The sequence below is a fragment of the Lagenorhynchus albirostris genome, chromosome 5 (genome assembly GCF_949774975.1).
Source record: "Lagenorhynchus albirostris chromosome 5, mLagAlb1.1, whole genome shotgun sequence".
Classification (NCBI taxonomy): Eukaryota; Metazoa; Chordata; class Mammalia; order Artiodactyla; family Delphinidae; genus Lagenorhynchus; species Lagenorhynchus albirostris.
This window is the reverse complement of record NC_083099.1, coordinates 110,991,992-111,015,313: the sequence shown is the minus strand read 5'-3', so window position 1 is coordinate 111,015,313 and position 23,322 is coordinate 110,991,992. Positions and strand designations below refer to the sequence as shown.

Below are 23,322 nucleotides of genomic sequence, written 5' to 3'. Positions count from 1 at the left end.
ATATGCCAGGAATCTAGAATAGTAGAAGAGTCGCTGGCATAAGGCAGGAACTCAGTAACTCCCTGCTGAGTGAATGCATGAAGGTGCTGCCAAGGATTTCAAGATACATAAGACATAATACTTGACTTGCTGGATTCATGAACTAGGACCTAAATGAACATGCACACACATACACTTATCACGAAATGACAACGTGCGTGGCTGTCATAATTGTTAGCTGAAGTACACAGAAAGTGCAAGGAAGAGACCTCTATCTTTCCATCGTTATTTTTACTATTTCATTTCAAATATTCAATACCTCATCCACTTTGAAACATTTACTCTTCCCTGTACTTGTCACAAGCTTTTCTGTGTGTGTCATCGCCCAAATTCTTTGGATCATTTTCCTTACTTCCTATGAAAGACTATACTCTGAGCTATACTCTGACTATACATACTCTGAGCTCTCTGAGACTTAACTGCTTCTTCTTCCACAACACCTCATCCTCAAACTTGTCCCACAGAAAAGCTGGAAAAAAAGAAACATATGACCTCTCTGGACTTCCAAAATATGTATTAATTGTTTTCTAATGGAAGAGAGCTACAGTTAAATATAGTACATGGTGGAATATATCCATAAGAAAGTATTCGTCAATAATATCTTATTTCTACATACTTCCTTATAGTTTATAAAAGTGAAAAAAGATGAATTAAAAAAAGTGAAAAAGGATGAATGTTTAACAGAAAAGAAACCATTTTAAAAGAATTATATTTATCAAAATATGTCACATTTTCACAGATATGATAGGTATTCAGTTCAATTCCTTATAAACACTGGCTGAATATGTATTAATCTCAGGCACCTGTGTTAGGCACTGGAATTACGGACACAATGCCTTCCCAAAAGAATTTTCGTAAGACCCAGAGTTTTCCTAAGACTAGTGATAAGATGACATTAAAGATCAAAATAATTTTTCTCAAGAAAACATTAAGGTACAGTCTATATTCAGTCTACAGGTAGTTTTAGCAAATAGTTTGAAAGGAAATAGAATCTGCTAAGAAAAATATTTGGACACCAATTGGTCTTAACTCCTAAATCTGACTACTAGAAGGCTGCCCCATTAATGCATATGAGATATTTCTAGCTCTCTTCTGGAAGTACAGAGTTAATGACTATTCTTTTAAAATCTTAAAAGAAAAAAAAAAAGTAAACATAATGGTCACTAAAATAAATATGCTTTAAATATAAAGGAGTTGATGCTTACTGACATAGGATATTAAAATGATCATGTATGTTTCAAATGAAGTTAAAATAGTTTTAATTCTTTAATATCTAAAGATGACTCATGACTATTCCAGAGGGGTAAAAAGCCTCAGTTATGAAAAAAATATTTTTAATTAATACAGCAAATATAACCATGTATAATAGTTGATATACAGAAAAATGTCTTCAATTTTAATAACTATTATTATAAATAAATTCAAATTTCTACTACAGGACTTTATTATAACATTGCATTACTTATTCATTACACCACATTCCTTTCTTAAAAAAAAAAGTTCATGAGGATCAATTCCACATTTTGAAGAGACTCCCACTAGACAGAAAAGTGATGTATTGAAATTGAAGTAGTTTTCAATTTAAGTAGAATAAATTGAAGATACATCTTGTTTTAAAAATATCTAAAACCAAGTAATATAAAGTAGGCTAAAGTCCCCAAGTTTCCTTGGTAGAAACACTGAAAATCAGACAAGAGCTCCCTAGATGATGAAACTATTTTACTTGAAATGAATGGAAAGATCAATGTAACAATTTTAAGTTTCATGTATTAAATAATTACTTCTTTTTCTTCAGTACCCACTTCTGATTTGTGCTGTCATTAATTGTTTGTAGTAATTTGTTATATATAATGTCTCGGCTTCAAATTGCCATAAATATAATTGACAAAACTAATTATTTATTTTGATGTTTAACAGATAATATTAAAATATATAAAGACAAAATAAAAGTTTAAAAGTACTAATTTACATTAAAAAATATTTAGCACAGAAAGTGTTAGCATAAGTACTAAAAAGACTTATAATTTATGACCAAATATAGGTAGGTAGAGATTGTGAAACAATACAGAGTATCAAAATGGCATTGTAATTGTGGGGTTTTTAAATTTTATATGAAAATTTACTCCAGGAATTTAGGATCTATTGCTCTATTCCTAGAAGATATTTAGGAGGCAAAAGGTCTCTGTTCTCGATCCAGAGATAAACCAGGAAATCATATCACCTAGTTTGAGATTTGGAGTTTTGAGAAATGATGTATAGAAAAAAGGCTATACAAATAATAAACACTACAGGAAGGAGACTGTCACTACTGCATATCATTCCAATGAACAAAATGCCAAAAATGTGAAAATACACCTTAACTCTGACTCTTTCAATAGCCTTACTACTTTTATATGCCAACCACTACACTTTGTATAGAACAGTTTTAACACACTAAGTTCAATTTTAATAATAATTCCTAGTTAGAGGACTCACAAAACCAGAGGGACTTTACTACTAAATATAAATTAGCATAAGCATTTAACAAACTTCTTAATTTATAAAATTTATCACCAAGAGGGGAATTGTCAATTATGCATATATCGAATTATATCATTACAGTGCAGCTTTGGGACAGTTAATCATGAACCTTCAGTAATCATGAATAACTAGTGAACATTTGGCAATTTCAGAGCAATAACGTAAACAAGAAAGGTAATCGCATCAGAACAAGAGAGGTTTCAGAGAAGCTTGCAGGCAGTGATCCATGCCATCTCTAATGATTAAACCAGAAAGGAAAAAAAAAATTAAACAGCCAGACGCATATTAATATTCAATTCTTTTCTGTGCTTAAGGTCACATGGCAAAAGGACCTGTCCACTGATTAGGGTATTTTACTTTCTAACCACTGGCAGTTTCTTTTTTAACAATGGAATAATGACAAGTAATTAGGGTACATTATCTGATAATAGGAAAACAGTGAATTCTGAATAATGTGCCATCCACACAAGGTAGCTGCACTATAGTCAGGGTATAATTGCACTTATGCAATTATTGACAACATAGAGATCATTCAAATATTGTATGCTGATAAAATGTTCTATTTTAAAGGGGGTCAGAGGGTAGAGATCATTATAGCTTTACCTCAGCTATTGTTATAGAATCTGGATACAGCGTGTGAACCAAATGATTTGCCAACATGATATAAGTCAAAGCGTCTTCATCTACTTCTAGTCCAAAATACTCATGGTAGTCACCGGAAAAATTCTTACCTAGAGAACAGAAAACCAATATGGATGCATCATCTTAGCACGCAAGTCTTAACTCTGCACAAATGCCTCCACCAATTAGATGGTTGATATCAGTTTTGTTATCATAGCAAAATGTCATGAGCCAACAATTATATGATTTAACTTACAAAAGTACTCCATATCTACATTCAAAGTTCAGACAATCCTGAAATTCAATTTTTGTTTTACAAACACAAACAAAAACCCTGTGATTTAAAATTTTAATTTAATTTGAACTGAATTTTACAGGAGAAAAATGAAGTAAAATGATACCAAAGAGGGCTTCCCTGGTGGCGCAGTGGTTGGGAATATGCCTGCCAATGCAGGGGACACGGGTTCAATCCCTGGTCCGGGAAGATCCCACATGCTGTGGAGCAACTAAGCCCGTGTGCCACAACTACTGAGCCTGCGCTCTGGAGCCCGCAAGCCACAACTACTGAGCCTGAGTGCCACAACTACTAAAGCCTGCGTGCCTAGAACTCGTGCTCTGCAATGGGAGAGGCCACGCAATGAGAAGCCCATGCACCGCAACTAAGAGCAGCCCCTGCTCGTCACAACTAGAGAGGGCCCGCACGCAGCAACGAAGACCCAACACAGCCAAAAAATAAATAAATAAAAGAAATAAATTAAAAACTAAAAAATGAGACCAAAGAGATTCATAAATTTTGTTTTAGATACATTTTTTGTCACACTAAGAGATCTTAATGTTAGCTAGCTCCTATTCAATCCCTCTGAAGAAAAGGGAGGATTTTGTCTGTCGGTGGGCATTTAGGTTGCTTCCACGACCTGGCTATTGTAAACGGTGTTGCAATGAACATTGGGGTGCATGTATCATTTTGAATTATGGTTTTCTCTGGGTATATGCTCAGTAGTGGGATTGCTGGGTCATATGGTAATTCTATTTTTAGTTTTTTAAGGAACCTCCATACTGTTCTCCATAGTGGCTGTATCAATTTACATTTTCAGCAACAGTGAAAGAGGGTTCCCTTTTCTCCACACCCTCTCCAGCATTTGCTGTTTGTAGATTTTCTGATAATGCCCATTCTAACTGGTGTGAGGTGATACCTCATTGTAGTTTTGATTTGCATTTCTCTAATAATTAGTGATGATGAACAGCTTTTCATGTGCATCTTGGCCATTTGTATACTTTTTTGGAGAAATGTCTGTTTAGGTCTTCTTACCATTTTTGAATTGGGTTGTTTGTTTTTTTAATGTTGAGCTGCATGAGCTGTTTATATATTTTGGAGATTACTCCTTTGTCCATTGATTCATTTGCAAATATTTTTTCCCATTCTGAGGGTTGTCTTTTTGTCTTGTTTATAGTTTCCTTTCTTGTGCAAAAGCTTTGAAGTTTCATTAGGTCCCATTTGTTTATTTTTGTTTTTATTTTCATTACTCTAGGAGGTGGATCAAAAAAGATCTTGCTGTGATTTACGTCAAATAGTGTTCTTCCTATGTTTTCCTCTAAGAGTTTCATAGTGCCCAGTCTTATGTTTAGGTCTCTAATCCATTTTGAGTTTATTGTTGTGTATGGTGTTGGGGAGTGCTCTAATTTCATTCTTTTACATGTAGCTGTCCACTTTCCCAGCACCACTTATTGAAGAGACTGCCTTTTCTCCACTGTATATCCTTGCCTCCTTTGCCATAGATTAGTTGACCATAGGTGCGTGGGTTTATCTCTGGGCTTTCCATCCCATTCCACTGATCTATATTTCTGGTTCTGTGCCAGTATCATATTGTCTTGATTACTGTAGCTTTGTAGTATAGTCTGAAGTCAGGGAGCCTGATTGCTCCAGCTCCATTTTTTTCCCTAAAGACTGCTTTGGCTATCTGGGGTCTTTTGTGTCTCCATACAAATTTTAAGATTTTTTTGTTCTAGTTCTGTAAAAAACGCCATTGGTAATTTGAAAGGGATTGCATTGAATCTGTAGATTGCTTTGGTAGTATAGTCATTTTCACAATATTGATTCTTCCAAACCAAGAACATGGTATATCTCTCTATCTGTTTGTATCATCTTTAATTTCTTTCATCAGTGTCTTATAATTTTCTGCATACAGGTCTTTTGTCTCCTTAGGTAGGTTTATTCCTAGGTATTTTATTCTTTTTGTTGCAATGGCAAATGGTAGTGTTTCCTTAATTTCTCTTTCACATTTTTCATCATTAGTGTATAGGAATTCAACGGATTTCTGTGCATTGATTTTGTATCCTGCAATTTTTCCAAATTCATTGATTAGGTCTAGTAGTTTTCTGGTGGCATCTTTAGGATTCTCTATGTAGAGTATCATGTCATCTGCAAACAGTGACAGTTTTACTTCTTCTTTTCCGTTCTGTATTTCTTTTATTTCTTTTTCTTCACTGATTACCGTGGGTAGGACTTCCAAAACTATGTTGAATAAGAGTGGTGAGAGTGGACATCCTTGTCTAGTTCCTGATCTTAGAGGAAATGCTTTCAGTTTTTCACCATTGAGAATGATGTGTGCTGTGGGTTTGTCATATATGGCCTTTACTATGTTGAGGTAGGTTCCTTGTATGCCCACTTGCTGGAGATTTTTTATCATAAATGGGTGTTGAATATTTTCAAAAGCTTTTTCTGCATCTATTGAGATGATCATATGGTTTTTCTTCTTCAATTTGTTAATATGGTGTACTCCTTTGATTGATTTTCGTGCATTGAAGAATCCTTGCATCCCTGGGATAAATCCCACTTGATCATGGTGTATGATCATTTTAATGTGCTGTTGGATTCTGTCTGCTAGTATTTTATTGAGGGTTTTTGCATCTATATTCATCAGTGATATTGGTCTGTAATTTTCTTTTTTTGTAGTATCTTTGTCTGGTTTTGGTATCAGCGTGATGGTGGCCTCATAGGATGAGTTTGGGAGTGTCCCTTCCTCTGCAATTTTTTGGAAGAGTTTGAGAAGGATGGGTGTTAGCTCTTCTCTACATGTTTAGTAGAATTCACCTATGAAGCCATCTGGTCCTGGACTTTTGTTTCTTGCAAGATATTTAATCACAGTTTCAATTTCATTACTTGTGATTGGTCTGTTCATATTTTCTATTTCTTCCTGGTTCAGTCTTGGAAGGTTATACCTTTCTAAGAATTTGTCCATTTCTTCGGGGTTGTCCGTTTTATTGGCATAGAGTTGCTTGTAATAGTCTCATAGGATGCTTTGTATTTCTCTGGTGTCTGTTGTAACTTGTCCTTTTTCATTTCAAATCTTAATGATTTGAGTCTTCTCCCTCTTTTTCTTGATGAGTCTGGCGAATGGTTTATCAATTTTGTTTATCTTCTCAAAGAACAAGCTTTTAGTTTTATTGATCTTTCCTATTGTTTTCCTTCTTTCTATTTCATTTATTTCTGCTCTGATCTTTATGATTTCTTTCCTTCTGCTAACTTTAGGTTTTGTTTGTTCTTCTTTCTCTAGTTCCTTTAGGTGTAAGGTTACATTGTTTATTTGAGATTTTTCTTGTTTCTTGAGGTAGACTTGTATAGCTATAAACTTCCCTCTTAGAACTGCTTTTGCTTCATCCGATACATTTTGGATCGTTGTGTTTTCATTGTCATTTGTCTCTAGGTATTTTTTGATTTCCTGTTTGATTTCTTCAGTGATCTCTTGGCTATTTAGTAACGTATTGTTTAGCCTCCACGTGTTTGTGTTTTTTACGTTTTTTTCCCTTTAGTTCATTTCTAATCTCATAGCGTTGTGGTCAGAAAAGATGCTTAAAATGATTTCAATATTCTTAAATTTACTGAGGCTTGATTTGTGACCCAATATGTGATCTGTCCTAGAGAATGTTCTGCGTGCACTTTAGAAGAAAGTGTAATCTGTTGTTTTTGGATGGAATGTCCTATAAATATCAATTAAATCTCTCTGGTCTATTGTGTCATTTAAAGCTTGTGTTTCCTTATTAATTTTCTGTTTGAATGATCTGTCCATTGGTGTTGAGGTGTTAAAGTCCCCCACTATTCTTGTGTTACTGTCAAATTCCTCTTTTATAGCTGTTAGCAGTTGCCTTATGTATTGAGGTGCTCCTATGTTGGGTTCATATACATTTATAATTGTTATATCTTCTTCTTGGATTGATCCCTTGATCATTATGTAGTGTCCTTCCTTGTCTCTTGTAACATTCTTTATTTTAAAGTCTATTTTATCTGATATGAGTATTGCTACTCCAGGTTTCTTCTGATTTCCATTTGCATGGAATATCTTTTTCCATCCCCTCATTTTCAGTCTGTATGTGTCCCTAGGTCTGAAGTGAGTCTCTTGTAGACAGCTTATATGGGTCTTGTTTTTGTATCCATTCAGCAATCCTGTGTCTTTCGGTTGGAGCTTTTAATCCATTCACATTTAAGGTAATTATTGATATGTATGTTCCTATTACCATTTACTTAATGGTTTTGGGTTTGTTTTTTGTAGGTCCTTTTCTTTTCTTGCTCTTCCTACTTACAGAAGTTTTATACCATTTGTTCTAGAGCTGGTTTGGTGGTGCTGAATACTCTTAGCTTTTGCTTGTCTGTAAAGCTTTTGATTTCTCCATCGAATCTGAATGAGATCCTTGCCGGGTAGAATAATCTTGGTTGTAGGTTCTTCCCTTTCATCACTTTAAGTATATCATGCCACTCCCTTCTGACTTGTAGAGTTACTGCTGAGAAATCAGCTGTTCACCTTACAGGAGTTCCCTTGTATGTTATTTGTCGTTTTTCCCTTGCTGCTTTCAATAATTTTTCTTTGTCTTTAATTTTTGCCAATTTGATTACTATGTGTCTCAGTGTGTTTCTCCTTAGGTTTATCCTGTATGGGATTCTCTGCGCCTCCTGGACTTGGGTGGCTATTTCCTTTCCCATGTTAGCTATGTTTTCGACTATAATCACTTCAAATATTTTGTCGGGTCCATTCTCTCTGTCTTCTCCTTCTGGGACCCCTATAATGCCAATGTTGCTGCGTTTAATGTTGTCCCAGAGGTCTCTTAGACTGTCATCATGTCTTTTCATTGTTTTCTCTTTATTCTCTTCTGCAGCAGTGAATACCAGTATTCTGTCTTCCAGGTCACTTATCCGATCTTCTGCCTCAGTGATTCTGCTATTGACTCCTTCTAGTGTATTTTTCATTTCAGTTATTACATTGTTCATCTCTGTTTGTTTGTTCTTTAATTCTTCTAGGTCTTTTTTTTTTTTTTTTTTTTTTTTGCAGTACGCGGGCCTCTCACTGTTGTGGCCTCTCCCGTTGTGGAGCACAGGCTCCGGACGCACAGGCTCAGTGGCCATGGCTCATGGGCCTAGCCGCTCCGCAGAACGTGGGATCTTCCCACACCGGGGCATGAACGGGCGTCTCCTGCGTCAACCACTGTGCCACCAGGGAAGACCCCTCTTCTAGGTTTTTGTTAAACATTTCTTGCTTCTCAATCTCTGCCTCCATTATTTCTCCTAGTTCCTGGATTATCTTCACTATCACTATTCTGAATTCTTTTTCTGGAAGGTTGCCTATCTCCTCTTCATTTAGTTGGTTTCTGGGGTTTTATCTTGTTCCTTCAACTGGTACATAGCCCTCTGCCTTTTCATCCTATCTTTCTGTGAATGTGGTTTTTGTTCCACAGGCTGCAGGATTGTAGTTCTTCTTGCTTCTGCTCTCTGCCCTCTGTTGGATTAGGCTATCTAAGAGGCTTGTGCATGTTTCCTGATGGGAGGGACTGGCGGTGGGTAGAGATGGCTGTTGTTCTGGTGGGCAGAATTCAATAAAACTTGAATCCCCTTGTCTGCTAATGGGTGGGGCTGGGTTCCTTCCCTGTTGTTTGTTTGGCCTGAGGCAACCCAACTCTGAGGCCTTCCCGGGCTTTTTGTTGGTACTAATGGCGGACTCTTGGAGGGCTCACACCAAGGAGTACTTCCCAGAACTTCTGTTACCAGTGTCCTTATCCTCGTGGTGAGCCACAGCCACACCCCGCCTCTGCAGGAGTCCCTCCAAGGCTAGCAGGTAGGTCTGGTTCAGTCTCCTATGGAGTCACTGCTCCTTCCCTTGGGTTCCGATGCACACACTACTTTGTGTGTGCCCTCCAAGAGTGGAGTCTCTGTTTTCCCCAGTCCTGTCGAAGTTCTCTAATCAAATCTTGCTATCCTTCAAAGTCTGATTCTCTACAAATTCCTCCTCCCGTTCCCAGACCCCCAGGTTGGAAAGCCTGATGTGGGGCTCAAAACCTTCACTCCAGTTGGTAGACTTCTGTGGTATAAGTGTTCTCCAGTTTGTGATTCACCCACCCAGCAGTTATGGGATTTGATTTTATTGTGATTGCACCCCTCCTATCATCTCATTGTGGCTTCTCCTTTGTCTTTGGATGTGGGGTATCTTTTTTCATGAGTTCCAGTGTTTTCCTGTCGATGATTGTTCAGCAGTTAGTTGTGATTCCAGTGTTCTAGCAAGACGGAGTGAGAGCACGTCCTTCTACTCCGCCATCTTGAAGAATGTCTACTGTCTCAGTATTTGTTATTATCCTCATCTCAAAGTGGGAAAGCATGCTAAGTAACTCAGAATGTTTTTCTTTACCATTTCTTGGACCCTGTACCCATAAAAAGCATATCCCATATCCATGGATTTCAGTTCATTTCACCAATTCCACAATTCCTTGGATAATACCTAGCCCTCAGCACAGCGAGGTTCTGCTGGGGCATGTAGGTGTTTTAATCTAGGAGAGGATATTTTTGAATTTTGTATTGCTTGCCTTTTTCATCCCCTAAGTCAGCTTCTCTCCAAAGTGGAAGATATCAATGAAATCTGTCATGTCTTATAGATTCAACTTCTTCCCTAGGAATGTTTCATGTGGCCAGCATCTTGACTGAGAGCAGTTAACAGCACACTTTGAATATAGCATCTTTTCTTGGCAGCCACTTTTTGATTTATACTCTAAAGTCAATTTTTTGGATTGGTTGTTGCCAGTAAATATTTGGTCATTAAAAAAATAATAATTATTCTCCATGTTATCAATTGAAGGATTAGGATTCTGTGATCCCACTTCTCTGTACAACTTTTTAATTGAAGATCTTTGATCCATATTTTTAATTACAGATTAATTTACAATTTAATTTTAACTGAGCACATCTGTATTTAAAATATACATATTTTCTTCAATGTTTAATATGCAAAGAACCCATACATTAACAAATGTTCTCATTTATTATTTTTGTTATTTATTTTTCATTACAAATGCTGTCATGTTCATAGCCTGAGGGTGCTGTAATAAATGGTATCCTTAAAAAGCATTTTTAAAAGAATGCTACATATTAAAGAGAGCATATTATTAAGTAGATATATTTCAAAGAAAATCATTATATTTTATTTACTTATAAAATGTATTTGACCCAATCTCTTGCCAAAAAGGGATCAGAGAAAAGACATACACAATGGAACTAATAAAAAATCAATCCAACAATAATGGCTACTGCAGCGACATAACTGAACCCCAAGCCTGGTTGTAATCTTCCAGTAAAAAATAAAATAAAATCATTAGTTACATCTGTAATGTATCAGGTTACCTACCTATTCCATGGTGATGATACAGCATGGATGTAACACCATCAAAACGAAATCCATCAAATCCATATTCTTCCAACCACCATCTTATGTTTGACAGAAGAAATCTTAAAACTTCCCAGCTAAAATATTAGATAAATATATATTTAAGCATAATGTATATAGTATTTTCCTTAATTCTTATACATCATTTGCTAAGAGTAATAATTAAAATCAAAATCTCTCTCTTAGGAATCATGATGTTCAAAGAAATATATCACATAAACAACAGAAAACTACTAAGATTTACCTCATTTGTTTGATGAAATTCATTCTAATAGGAAAATGTGCTAAATTTCTTTAGCTGCAAAATCACTCAATATCTGAGAAAAACCTAAGGAAAAAATGTGTCAGTCTGGTCCAAAGTGCAGGGACTCTGTCTTGTTCAATGAAAACATACAGTGATTACTACACAGTATTGGTTACTAAAAAAAGAAAAAAAAAGAAAAAGAAAACAAAAACACAAAGTCTGTCACTTATCTCTGAATTTTCATCACGATTTTTCATGTAATATAACCACAGTTACGTAGTTTCTCCTTTCAGAAAATATAATTTCATTATCAATAGAAAACTGCTTTCAGCCTTCAGTGTTTGCTTAAAATATTTCCTTATTCTACAGTTTAAAACAGATATAGTTCAGAATAAAAAGTAAAATAAAAAAGAGAGTTTTAAAATCAACCATATGATAAGCAGTATTATACTTACTGGACTTGTTTTGTGAGGGTAAAAGAAGGAGACCTAATTACTAGAATATACATGTTTAATAAAGTAAAAAGTTCTACAAGTTAAAGAGTGCTATATCCATAAAAACAGAAAGAAAACAAAGAACTGTTATAACTCAATTAAAAACACCACATGAAACAAGGCTATTTTGGACAATTGAAAAGAAGGCATCATCAATTAGTATTTTTTTTTTAGTCATACAGTTATGGTTGAGTTCTCTATCTCATTATAACTACGGTCTTAAGACTCTAATACCTCATTTAGTTTAATGACAAAGCAGTAACAGTGTACACAATTCCTTAACCCATTTGAAATTTATGTACTTTTTTTAACCTTCAATATATTAAAGAGCCATCTGACATAAGTGGAGATTAAGTCATCACAATCAACTCCAGAATTGTAAATCAAAACTTTGGGGCAAGATGAATATCGTTGGTAATTAACTGCTTTAAATAAGTTACTTTGAGTTTTGAAAACTTACTCAAAGTTAAGAAATGAAAAAAAAAAACAGAAATCCAAGCAATCCAGTTGATATGAAAGGGAGCCCAGAGGTTCTAGATTGTTAGGTCCAAGCCATGATGAAGGCAGAATATACCAATGTTTCTATTAATGCATATTCATTTAGGGTTTAAAGAGAAAAAATTCTGTTTAACAAAAAGAAATGAATAGATCAAAATTGCTCTATTTTTTTGAAGTTTCTTTAAAATTAATAAACTTTATTTTTTAGAGCAGTTTTGGGTTCACTGAAAAATTTAAAGGAAGCATGCCTATACTTTTCTTTTAACAAGGTTGCTATATGAATATTTCAGAAAGAATAAATTTGCATATCAATAATCCTTTCTAAACAATATTTTGAAAAGGTCATACTTTTCTCATTTGATTGGTAATGTATATTTTACTTCTGAAAGGCAAACTGAAAGTTATTTTTAGCCCAAAATACCTCAGAGTAGGACCAAAACCTGTTTAAAAACTAAATATCTTGGGTAGATGTATGAAGATATGAATATGTAAACCAGAGTTCACAGACTGTCCCTGGGCCTGATCTGACATGTATTACTGTTTTGTTTACCTTGCAGAAGGCAGTAGACCCTTGAACAACACAGGTTCGAACTACACAGGTCCACTTATATTTTTTTTCAATAAATATATAGTCATCCCTCCATATTCTTGGATTAGCATCCTTGGATACAAAGCGACCACAGTATTCATTATACTATGCCACTTTATATAAGGGACTTGAGCATCTGTGGATTTTGGTATATGGCGGGGCTCCTGGAACCAATCTTCTGGAGATGTTGAGGGACAACTGTACTTTCAATTTTCAGTTTGAATTTCTGAAGATGGAACATGTACTTTCTGGTTCCTCCCAGTACCTGCAACGCCACATTTTCATACCAACCCTACTGACACATTTACATCACCATCTTGGGCTGGTGGACATTTACTGTCAATTTCTAACATAAATATTAGACATTTATGTTAGGCAGGTAAACACATTCAAATGTGAAAACTGCATCCTAATATCTACAGAGATAAAGTAAGAGAAAAGAAGAAAAAAAGCCAATGATATTGCAATTCAATAAAAAGCAGAAAAGAAGGTGATGTGAATCTAATTATTAAAAAGAAAGTACTGTGCAATATCACATACTTGATTAAGGGCGGAGTTACTAAATGTCCTACTGATTCCTGTTATTACAATATTTAAACTACCTTCTTCTTGACCAAAAGGAGTTATAAAACTATATTTAACATACTTGGCTGTAACTATGTGAGTAGACAGATTCTTGGTATGAGTAAATAGAAAAAGAATTTCCTGTGATAATCAGAAAAGAAACAATAATGAAAATGGAGCATATAACTAAAATGTTCAAATGGGTTAAAAAAATACTAAATTCTATCCTATGGACCTCTAAAATTCTCTTAACCTGAAACAAAGTCTAAACAACATAAAAATTCTTTAAAAAAATCACCACAAGATTAAACAGATAGGAACAAATCAAATTTGTAGTGCTTTCAAAATAATCCATTTTATTATATTTTATGAATATGTAAATCATTAATAAAACATAAAATAGATGTGTAGTCTGTGGAGATAGAAAAGAGATTCAGTTGACCCTTGAACAATATGGGTTTGAACAGTGTGGGTCCACTAATACGTGGATATTTTTCCATAAATACAGTATCTGTATTTTCATTTTACAGATCTTTAAATTAGCGAACTGTGGGGAAAAGTTTGTGTTCAATTAGAGATCACAATATGTGGAATCAAAAGAACTATAGTTTGAGTCCTGATTCTAATCCAAACTGTTTCAGCTTGAGTGAGTCATTTATCAATACTTTGTTTGTGAGGCAGAGATAGCAGATGTGGATTTCAACTGAGCAGGGGTATGTGCATCTAAACCCCAAGTTGTTCAACGGTCAACTGGACACAAAATTTTACAGGGGAGTAAACTATCTAGAATGAAAATAGTAAAGAAACAAACTCTAGAACATTTTGTTTTTTAACAAAATTTTGGGAAATACATTCAGGAAAAAAATCACATCTAAAATTTTCAAGTTAGTAGCAAAAGTTAAAAGTATTAATTCTCTGGTTATACATATTTTTTAAAACTAGATTATTTTAAAAAGTTAGTAAAAAAATTGATCTTATAAAGGTAACATTTTATAAATAAATAGCCTTTGTTGTTCAAGAAAAAATAAACTACCAGTGCAGGAAATAGGGGGAAAGACAGACTCATAATTATGTTCCCAATATTTCTGTAGTCCAAATTTTCTCTTATCATTTTAGCATGATAAATCCAGACAGATAAATTCACTCTATAAACTCAGTGTCCTAATAAAGCTAATTTAAAACACAGGTTGCTTGCACTCAGATCACAAAAATTGGGGCTTTCAAGACCTAACAAGACAGAGAACCAGGAAGACTGAGGTCTGAGTCCCTAAATAACCAGACCGTACACGTGAGTAATTGCATGGACACAATCCAGAACTCAAAGTTGAAAAACAGCAGGTTTTAGAGGGTTTACAGTATCACTGGAATAAAGATGTAGCTTTCTTTTTTTTTTTCTTACACTATGTAAACATCTAACTTAATGTTAACAATGTATTTAATTATTATATAAATATATTTATCCCAGGTCACTGAAGTTAAATTACAAGAGGAAAGCTGTGCCGGGAGCCCTCCAGACAACATCCAGATTTAGTGATTCATTAGGGGACCTACAGGAGTAAGCATATAGTCATGCTCATGGCTATGATTTATTACATACAGTAAAAGGATAGAAAGCAAAATCGGTAAAGAAAAAGGTGCATGGGGCAAAGTTCAAAGGAGTCTAGGTGTAAACTTCCAAGAGTCGCCCTCTCCTGATAGTCACACTTAATTCCTCTGACAACAAACTCACAACACTTGTGAAATGTCATCTACCAGGGAAGCTCGTGAGAGACTCGGTTCTCAGGAGTTTTACTGGGGGCTGGCGAAATCTTAAATATATGTTAAAAATCTAAATCTAAAGGACCTGCAGTTGAGGTACTCTGTTTTGCACCCTACTTTTCAGCAGTCACATGTACGATGCAATTATTAAGCTTATACATGAATGAAATCGTTCACTGAATCTAAGCTTTGCCTTATAAATAGAACACCAGAACAAACTTAAGGAATATATACCAGTGAAAATATAGATTTCTGGAAGACGTCTATTACTAATCCTACTATCATAAATTTCAAATTCAGCACCCATAAATTGCATTTTTCCTTCTTTGAGGGGCTGAGAAGAAGAGTTAGGATATATTCCAAATTATGACTGAATTACAAATATTACTCAATGTGCTCTGTAGTAATAAATGAACTGAATCATCTCAATTGAATGGTTTGCCTTGAGTCAAAGTAGGAAAACGTCTGGCAAAGGGTACGATAGAAAAGGCAATTTACTTTTTCTACTTCAAAATGTCATCAGACAGCCCATGACACAGTTAATATATCCAGTTGATTAGAGTCCCATAAAAATATAAAGCAGAATTTAAGAGTACAGTTTTACTTTGGTTTGTTACAGCAGACAAGGTGGGGCTTTGATTTTAAGATTATTCCACTGACACAAGGCTTTTAAAGTCTGTCCTTAAAAACCACAAAGTAGCCTAGTTTCCAAACAACTGGAAGAATTTGATGCTAACAAATATATACTTAGGGACCAGCTTGAATGTATTTGAGAAGTAACCTTTTTTAGTTATTAGCTTTCTATCTTAAACCAATTAACACATAAATTAGAAACAAATACTATGTCATATATACTGCCTAAGATCGATTGATTAGCTTACTCATATATTTTATGAAGCAAAAACAAAATCCCTAAAATCCAGAAAAAGATAATGAAATGCACTGACTTTCCTGTGAATCATAAACCACTAAAAATGTTGAAATCACAGGTGTCTGATATAGAAACTGAATATGTCAATGAAAAATATATAAATTTAAGGATTTCTGGCAATCAAAATAATCAGTCTAATTGGTTTGGATGTCTGAAATATTCAACCTGTAATCAAGGAATGATGATTTATTAAGATAATTTTGTCACACACATAATTCTAATATTAAGGTTTTTAGGAAATATCCCTAAAATCAAAAACTGTTGATTTGTCTCACATTCTGCCAATGAACTTTATAATGAAATAAAACATAGTCAAATTTTCTTGGCAAGCAAGTATAATCAGATGGAACCACACTTATTAGATGAAGTTACATTTTGTAATTCAAAACTATTTGCCTAATGTATTTATTTGTGGCCCTGAATAACTTCTAGAATTTTCAAAATCAGCCACTTAGACCACTGGATGTTACTAACCCCACTAATATTGCATACAAATAAATAGGAGACATTTTTAAGCAGTGGTCAAATATCAAAATATGAAGAAAAATTATATATTCCTCAGCTATTACAAAGTCTTTGAAGCTGAATGGCTATTAAAACATACATCATAAAACCATAAAGCAAAAGTTACATGTTTTGATCTGGGTATTTCAACTGAGGCAGCAGATTAACCTTAAACAAAGAAAGTACTTTGAGACTTTTTCTTTTATAGAAAAATATGGCATGTCAAATAGAAGGATAGAGTCTTGAATCACAATAACATTTTTTTTTAAAGGAAGATACTCTTTTTAAAGGAAACTAACATTTTTTTAAAGGAAGATACTAAAAAGCAGGTAACATCTTACTACGTACTCTATTTTTAAAAATAAAAAAACCTCATCTATCAGTATAATTTTACTATAACTAGTCAATAAAGGGAAAATGCTATAGTTTTGCTTTTTACTTTGTCAACAGAAATTATACTGTCAGTCAATTGGAATGGATTGAGAAAAATTTTAAACATCAAAAAGTGCAAAAAGTGCTTATTCATATCTCATACAACATAATAGTGTCATCTATAACAAAATGTATCTAGGTCTTTAGACAGTATATTGAGGCGACTGTATATATTAATTTCAAACAAAATTAGATAGCAATAAGCACACAACTTAATGAGACAAAGTATTAATTCAACTACTAAAAATCTGTAATAATATAAATTTCAGAAATGGGTTTTTATTATAAAATATGATTTTGAAGTTTTCTTTTCAATATCACGTTGTTTTTTTAATTTCAACCTGTACAACTTTATTTTATTTAAATTAATATACTGTTTAATCATATTATATCCACTGAGCCCTGGTTATCTACATTCATTATTACAATAAAACATTTTCTTCCCCTTAAGGCCTAAATTGTACTTAGCTTATTAAATATTGAATTAAAATTACCTCCATTTATATTATCTGTAAGTTTAATCAGGTATTCTCTAGGAAATAAGTAGAAAAGGATGGCATATTATACTTTCATATGCTAAATGTTTCCAATTATACTTTTCCTAAAAAAAAAAAAAATACTCGAGAAATGTTCAAGTCTCTCTTTTCTCTAAATTTATATTCTTAACAAGCTTGGTTACCTTCTCAAGTAAGATGAGAAAAATGCAAACTTCAAGGGGAGTGTGTTTGTCCCTGTGTATGTGTGTGCATAGGAGTGGGGAGCAGAGTGGTAAGGGACCAGCAGTGAAAGCAAAAGTGATTTTCAGTCTGATACAAAAAAAGAGATAAATCTAAAATAACTAATAACCCACTCTGATAATGATTAACTACTCTGAATGATTAAGAAATTAATAAGTTTTCATACTATTTATTTTTATTTATTTATTTACTTTGCGGTACGCGGGCCTCTCACTGTTGTGGCCTCTCCCGTTGCGGAGCACAGGCTCCGGATGTGCAGGCTCAGCGGCCATGGCTCACAGGCCCAGCCGCTCCACGGCATGTGGGATCTTCCTGGACCGGGGCACGAACCTGTGTCCCATGCATCGGCAGGCGGACTCTCAACCACTGTGCCACCAGGGAAGCCCCATACTATTTATTTTTAAATCAGTTTCTATTTCTTTGCTTTCTCATAAAGATTGTTACCAAAGGTGATTTTTCAAAGCATTAGAGCTTATCAAATATACTATTAAAATTTGGACAAAACTTAGATCTTTTTCAAAGTTAGAGGGCGCAAAAAAGCTGAGCATCTCAAGGTCCAGAAAGCAGAAAGCCAAGCTAAATCATCCTCTATAATGAAACATAGGGGAGGTATTATATGAAATTATTACATATCTCATCTGAACAAGGCATTGCTCTTCTACAGAACAAATCACTATAGGTTAGCTAATTACATATACATACATACAGGTACACAGATACACATCCATCTTTTCCAAACAAGGTTAAAAATTCAACCTTACCTATAGAATGAAAATAATTATTGCTCCAGATCAAAACTGACAGTGACTTAAACATATAGAGATATATATTATTGGCAAATATTAAACTATAATTGGTAATCAGATTTTAAAAGCTTATTTTAATGGTAAAAGTTTGGAAACTAACTATTTACATATTTCTCATTTTTCAATTTTTCTCTTCTGATTGATTTATTTCTAATAGATTAACTTGATATTTAAGTGAACTATTATAATATTTCTATTGTAGAAAAATAACTCATAAACTTGATAATTTTCCATCACTGTATTAAAATTTGTAACTAGATATATAATGTTTATTTACTTATATTTAACCAGCTTCATTTCAAAAGACTGACTTGAGGTAACTTAAAGATAAATACTTCTAGACAGCATCAAAAATAAATGAGAAAAATACAAGTGAAGGAGAACAAAGATCTGTAGATAAACAAGTATAAAGCATCTGGGAATTAATTTTCTTTTCTAGTCCAAAATAATTATGATTTTATAGACTATATTGACTACAAGAGGATTTTCCTCGACTATCAACCCTAAATAATTAATATTTTAAGACAACATTCAAGAAAAATACTATTATAGTTTATATAAAGTTACAGATATTTAGAATACTAAGGAAGTTGCAATGCAACAATGTACTCTGAGACCAAAAATGGATAAGCACTCTGGGGAGGAGATGAGTTGGGGAATACCAGTTGTATAGGGATAGAGATAAGGCAAGGGAAAAAAGAAGCACCTAGTTCTTCAGAAAATGTTATGTGCATGCCTGTGTGTGTGTGTGTGTGTGTGTGTGTGTGTGTGTGTGTTCGGGGGTGGGAAATTGAGGAAAACTGTATGGGAAGCTGCTATTAATCATATTTAAATTTCAACTATCACTCCTTCAGCAGTTTTCAAATTTGCACTAACCTTGTTAAATAAGATATAGTTCTTTAATGTCTATTTGTACACATTCCTACAAACAAAGGGAATTAGCATTTAGCAGGCTGGCTAGAATAGAACAGAATGGAGAATATAGTTGTTATATAGAAAAGAAAAAGAAATTTAAATTCATTGAATGTCTACTGGCTTCTAGAATTCACACATTACATAGTCTCACTTAACAAGGCTGTAATGTCAAGTGTGTTTCATGGTTGGAGAATCAGAGTTTAAAAAGTTCAGGGTCACCCAGCTAATAAATACAGGTGGAACTCAACCTTTTGAGTCCAAAACCTCAACCCTTAAGTATAATTGGATAGTGCTACATTAAGCATGACCATGTATAAGTTAATTTTTGTTTTTGGCAATTTCCTTGGTACAATAATTTTTTAAAACCACATACTCATAGCTCCAACATGTGGTCATGTCAGTTGTATGAACTTGGGCAAGGTACTTAACTTCTCTAAGCCTCAGTTTTCTCAACTGTAAAATGGAAGATAATTTCAGCACACTCCTGAAAAGAGGATTAAATAGGATGATGTGTATAATGTGGTTAGCAGTGTTTGATATATAGTAAGGATTGATTAAGGGGAGCATCTATTGGATAATAAACAGATTTTAAATGTATTTGTTTACATGTAAATTAAATAAATTGGAATAGACCAATGTGTTATAATACTTATAATTCTTTTATATTGAAAATAAATATTCTTAAAGATAAGCACGTTTTGGCTAATATCAAAACAAAATAAGCCTGTTTTTTTTTCTAGTTGATTCAGCAGTTGAGTTGTTACACATTCCTTAGAGGATTCCGACTTCCATGGCCACCATCTTGAGCCTTATTTTTTAATTCTGCATTTATTTTTTCTGGAGTAGTGTGGTGTTTACTTATTCGTGCATTCAACAAATATTTCTTGAGTACCTGCTTTGTGCCAGGCTCAATGCTATGTGCTGGGGTTATAGTCATGAATAGAAAACATACAACACCCATTTTCATGGAGCTTAGAGACTAACGGGAGAGACAGACATTTTACAAATAATAACACAAATGCATTTAATTACAATAGTGATTAATAACACAAAGAAAAGTATGGTAGTATGACACTATAATGAGAAAGGATCTGTTAATCTAGTGTGGAAAATATGAAGCAAGGCTACTCAAAAAAGTGATATTAAAGGTGGAGGTCTACAGGATAAATTGGACAATATATCATTCAAACTTACTGGAAATCACCATAAATTTAATTCAGGAAAGCTGTCAATCCATTTCTGACAGGCATAGCAAGAATACCTTTGTATTACATACTATCAGTTCTATAGTGTAATCTTTAACATGTGACCTCCTTTAAAAATCAATTCTAATACAGTCAACACAATCAGATTTTGTAGAAAGCTATTTATTAAATTAGCCATCAAATAAACAGGTGAGAGCACGAAAAAATAAGAGATGAACATTTTTTATGTGATAATTTTGTGTGGTTGAACCTCTCATATAATACTCAGCTATTCACTTCTGAAATGTTTGAATCGCATTTCTCCAGAATTTTTCTATTTTATTTATTTATTTGTTTGTTTATTTATTTAGCTTGGTCAATAAGTTTATTATTGTCTTTATCTGAAAAACCTTCAGAGAAAATTGTGGTTTGGTTTGTCAGCTCCCAGCGGCTCACTCCTGAGCTCTGAGGAAGCTTACCTTCTTCTGAGCTACTCCATCTTTCTTCTGGGCATTTGACATTCTGAGATGGTTCTACTTCTTTTAACCTTCTTTCTTGGGCTTCTTCTCATAGACTGGATTCTCTCCTACAGCAGCATGAGCTTTCTTATAATCTCCTCCATCGTGTCTAGAGTCACATTGTTCTTTATGTATTGAGAGAATTATTTCCTGGAAGCATCTTCACCTTCTTCAATCAGGTAACACAGACAATCCGCAATGTTCTGACCCATGATGTGCTTCCAGTGTACTTCTGCAATGGATTCCTTGCTTTCTGAATCATAACCAGAGTCTTTTGGTACTGTGAGGGACAGAGAAGCCTCCATTCACAGCTCCCTTCAGGGCCCCCAAACCTTTATTTCAAGTAGTAGTTCCGGCAAGCCCTGCATCCAAACAGCAGGTGAAGGCACCAGGTTGACCATCAGTGCTTTCTGCAATGTATCCATGAGAGTTCATGAACATAAACTGCACAAACTATCATATCTCCTTCTATATGGAATAAGCAATCTGACAAATGATATCTCTCTCGGTTATACGAACTATCATCCTATATTTGGGTTTCTTGTACTTATTTTTACCCTGGATTACCATGCATTTCTGAGCACAGTCATCAGCTTTAACCTCTCGTCTTCTTCCAAATTCCACTTGGTATCTCTTGAAGTAGGCCTTATTCTTGATAACTTTAATAAACCCCATCCTGCAGAACAGAGACCTGTGCCCACCGCTAGCCACAGACCTGCAGATCCAGCACCTCTGAGGGTGGCAGTGGGGTGGGAGTGGAGAAGTGGCCTCAGCCCGAACTCAGGAACAGTAATTAGCCAGAATTTTTCTCTTTAAGGAGAATACCTTTGGGATAATTTGCTTTCTAGCAAGATACATCTCTGGAAAATTCCCACTTCATGCTATAGTCTCTTTCCCAATTAAGGCTCACGCTTTTCTTGAATCCTGTCCCAACTATTGCCCCCTTCAGCTGAGACTTTGCTCTTTCTATCAGTTTTAAGAAGCCATTCCTTTTTACCCTTGCTCTCTGTGGCTCCTTAATTCCTAAACTAGCTCTCCATATGATCTCTTCTTCTCTTTCCCTTCCTTTTTCTTTTCTAACCTCTTTTTCTCTCTTCCTTTTCTCTCTTGTCAGCCTCTCTTCCTTTTAAATTGTCATTGATAAGGCAAAAGTGAAAGCCCATCAAAAAACTAGCTGTTGCTTGAAATCATTAAATAAATAAATATATTTACTAATTTTGAAAAAATAAAGAAAGCAAGTGCCTTGGTTTGATGCAATTTATGAGAAAATTGTCAGACTTCACTTAATGAACATCAGGGAAGCATTTGTAACACACACACACACAAATAGCACTGAGTTAGGAGTCAAGAAAACTATTCCATCTGATGTTGTAAAAATCAGTATAAGCACATAACCTCTCTGAACCTCAGAGTGATAAGCTTTGACAAGAAGTTATTAGATTATTTGTTCTCCTTCTAACTTAGGATTTAATAAACCTTTTATTAAAGTGAAAGATTAATTCAAGATCAAAAATTTTCTGAGCTTCAGGATACAGAGTAAATAATTTGAATCATTCCACTATATGCTAACATAATCCAGACCTAAAGGTTTATTACATCAAATAATGTGTTTTAGGCAATAATAGAATTCTAGATGATAGGGGAAAATAAACACACATACTCAAAAACACAACCATTCAGCCTCCCCCCCGAAAAAAAAACAAATATAAGAACTATTACCCATTCCTCTCCTATCCAAACTCTACCTATTACTCAAGTCTCAGCATAAGCTTCGCAGAATCTTCCTGACAATTCCTTAATTAGTGTAAAAGAAAATAGGAGATAAACTGGTTCATGTAACCAGTCTTCCCAACACAACAATAAATGTCTATGTGGTAGGAATCATGTCCTATACCTTTTTAAAATTAATTTTAAACAAATTGACCTGAACTGAATTAATAAGGTACATAGAAAGCCAAGAAACTCAAATAAAATCCGACATTAACTCTGAAGTAGTTAAAAAAAAATAAAAAACCTAGTATACATTACTTAGGAAACTATGTTTTCAGAGTCATTGAAATAGGAAATGGAAATTAAGAACAAAACTCTTGACTACACTGGCATAAATGTAACTTAAATATACTTTTGTAGGTACTTCAGATACCTACAAAAGTGGCTATGTAATTAGTATGATGTAGGCATTTAGGAAGATATTTTCACGAAGAAAACTAAATAAGAAATTATTTACTTGGGATGCTCAAATAAGATTATCCTCTTCCTTTTTCCCCACAG

The 23,322-nt window shown here is 34.2% G+C and overlaps 1 protein-coding gene and 1 pseudogene across 1 annotated transcript in view; both read right to left on the bottom strand.

Annotated features, from left to right (window-relative positions):
* The window catches only part of GBE1 (1,4-alpha-glucan branching enzyme 1), a 290,929-nt gene that overhangs the window by 84,541 nt on the left and 183,066 nt on the right, over positions 1–23,322 (bottom strand). Inside the window, exons 8-9 of the mRNA XM_060150750.1 lie at positions 10,839–10,954; positions 3,163–3,290 (exon numbers count right to left, since the gene is read on the bottom strand). Coding sequence (XP_060006733.1) covers positions 3,163–3,290; positions 10,839–10,954 — 244 coding nt within the window. The remainder of the gene's footprint in view (positions 1–3,162; positions 3,291–10,838; positions 10,955–23,322) is intronic.
* On the bottom strand, positions 20,911–21,726 carry LOC132521260 (large ribosomal subunit protein uL18-like; annotated as a pseudogene).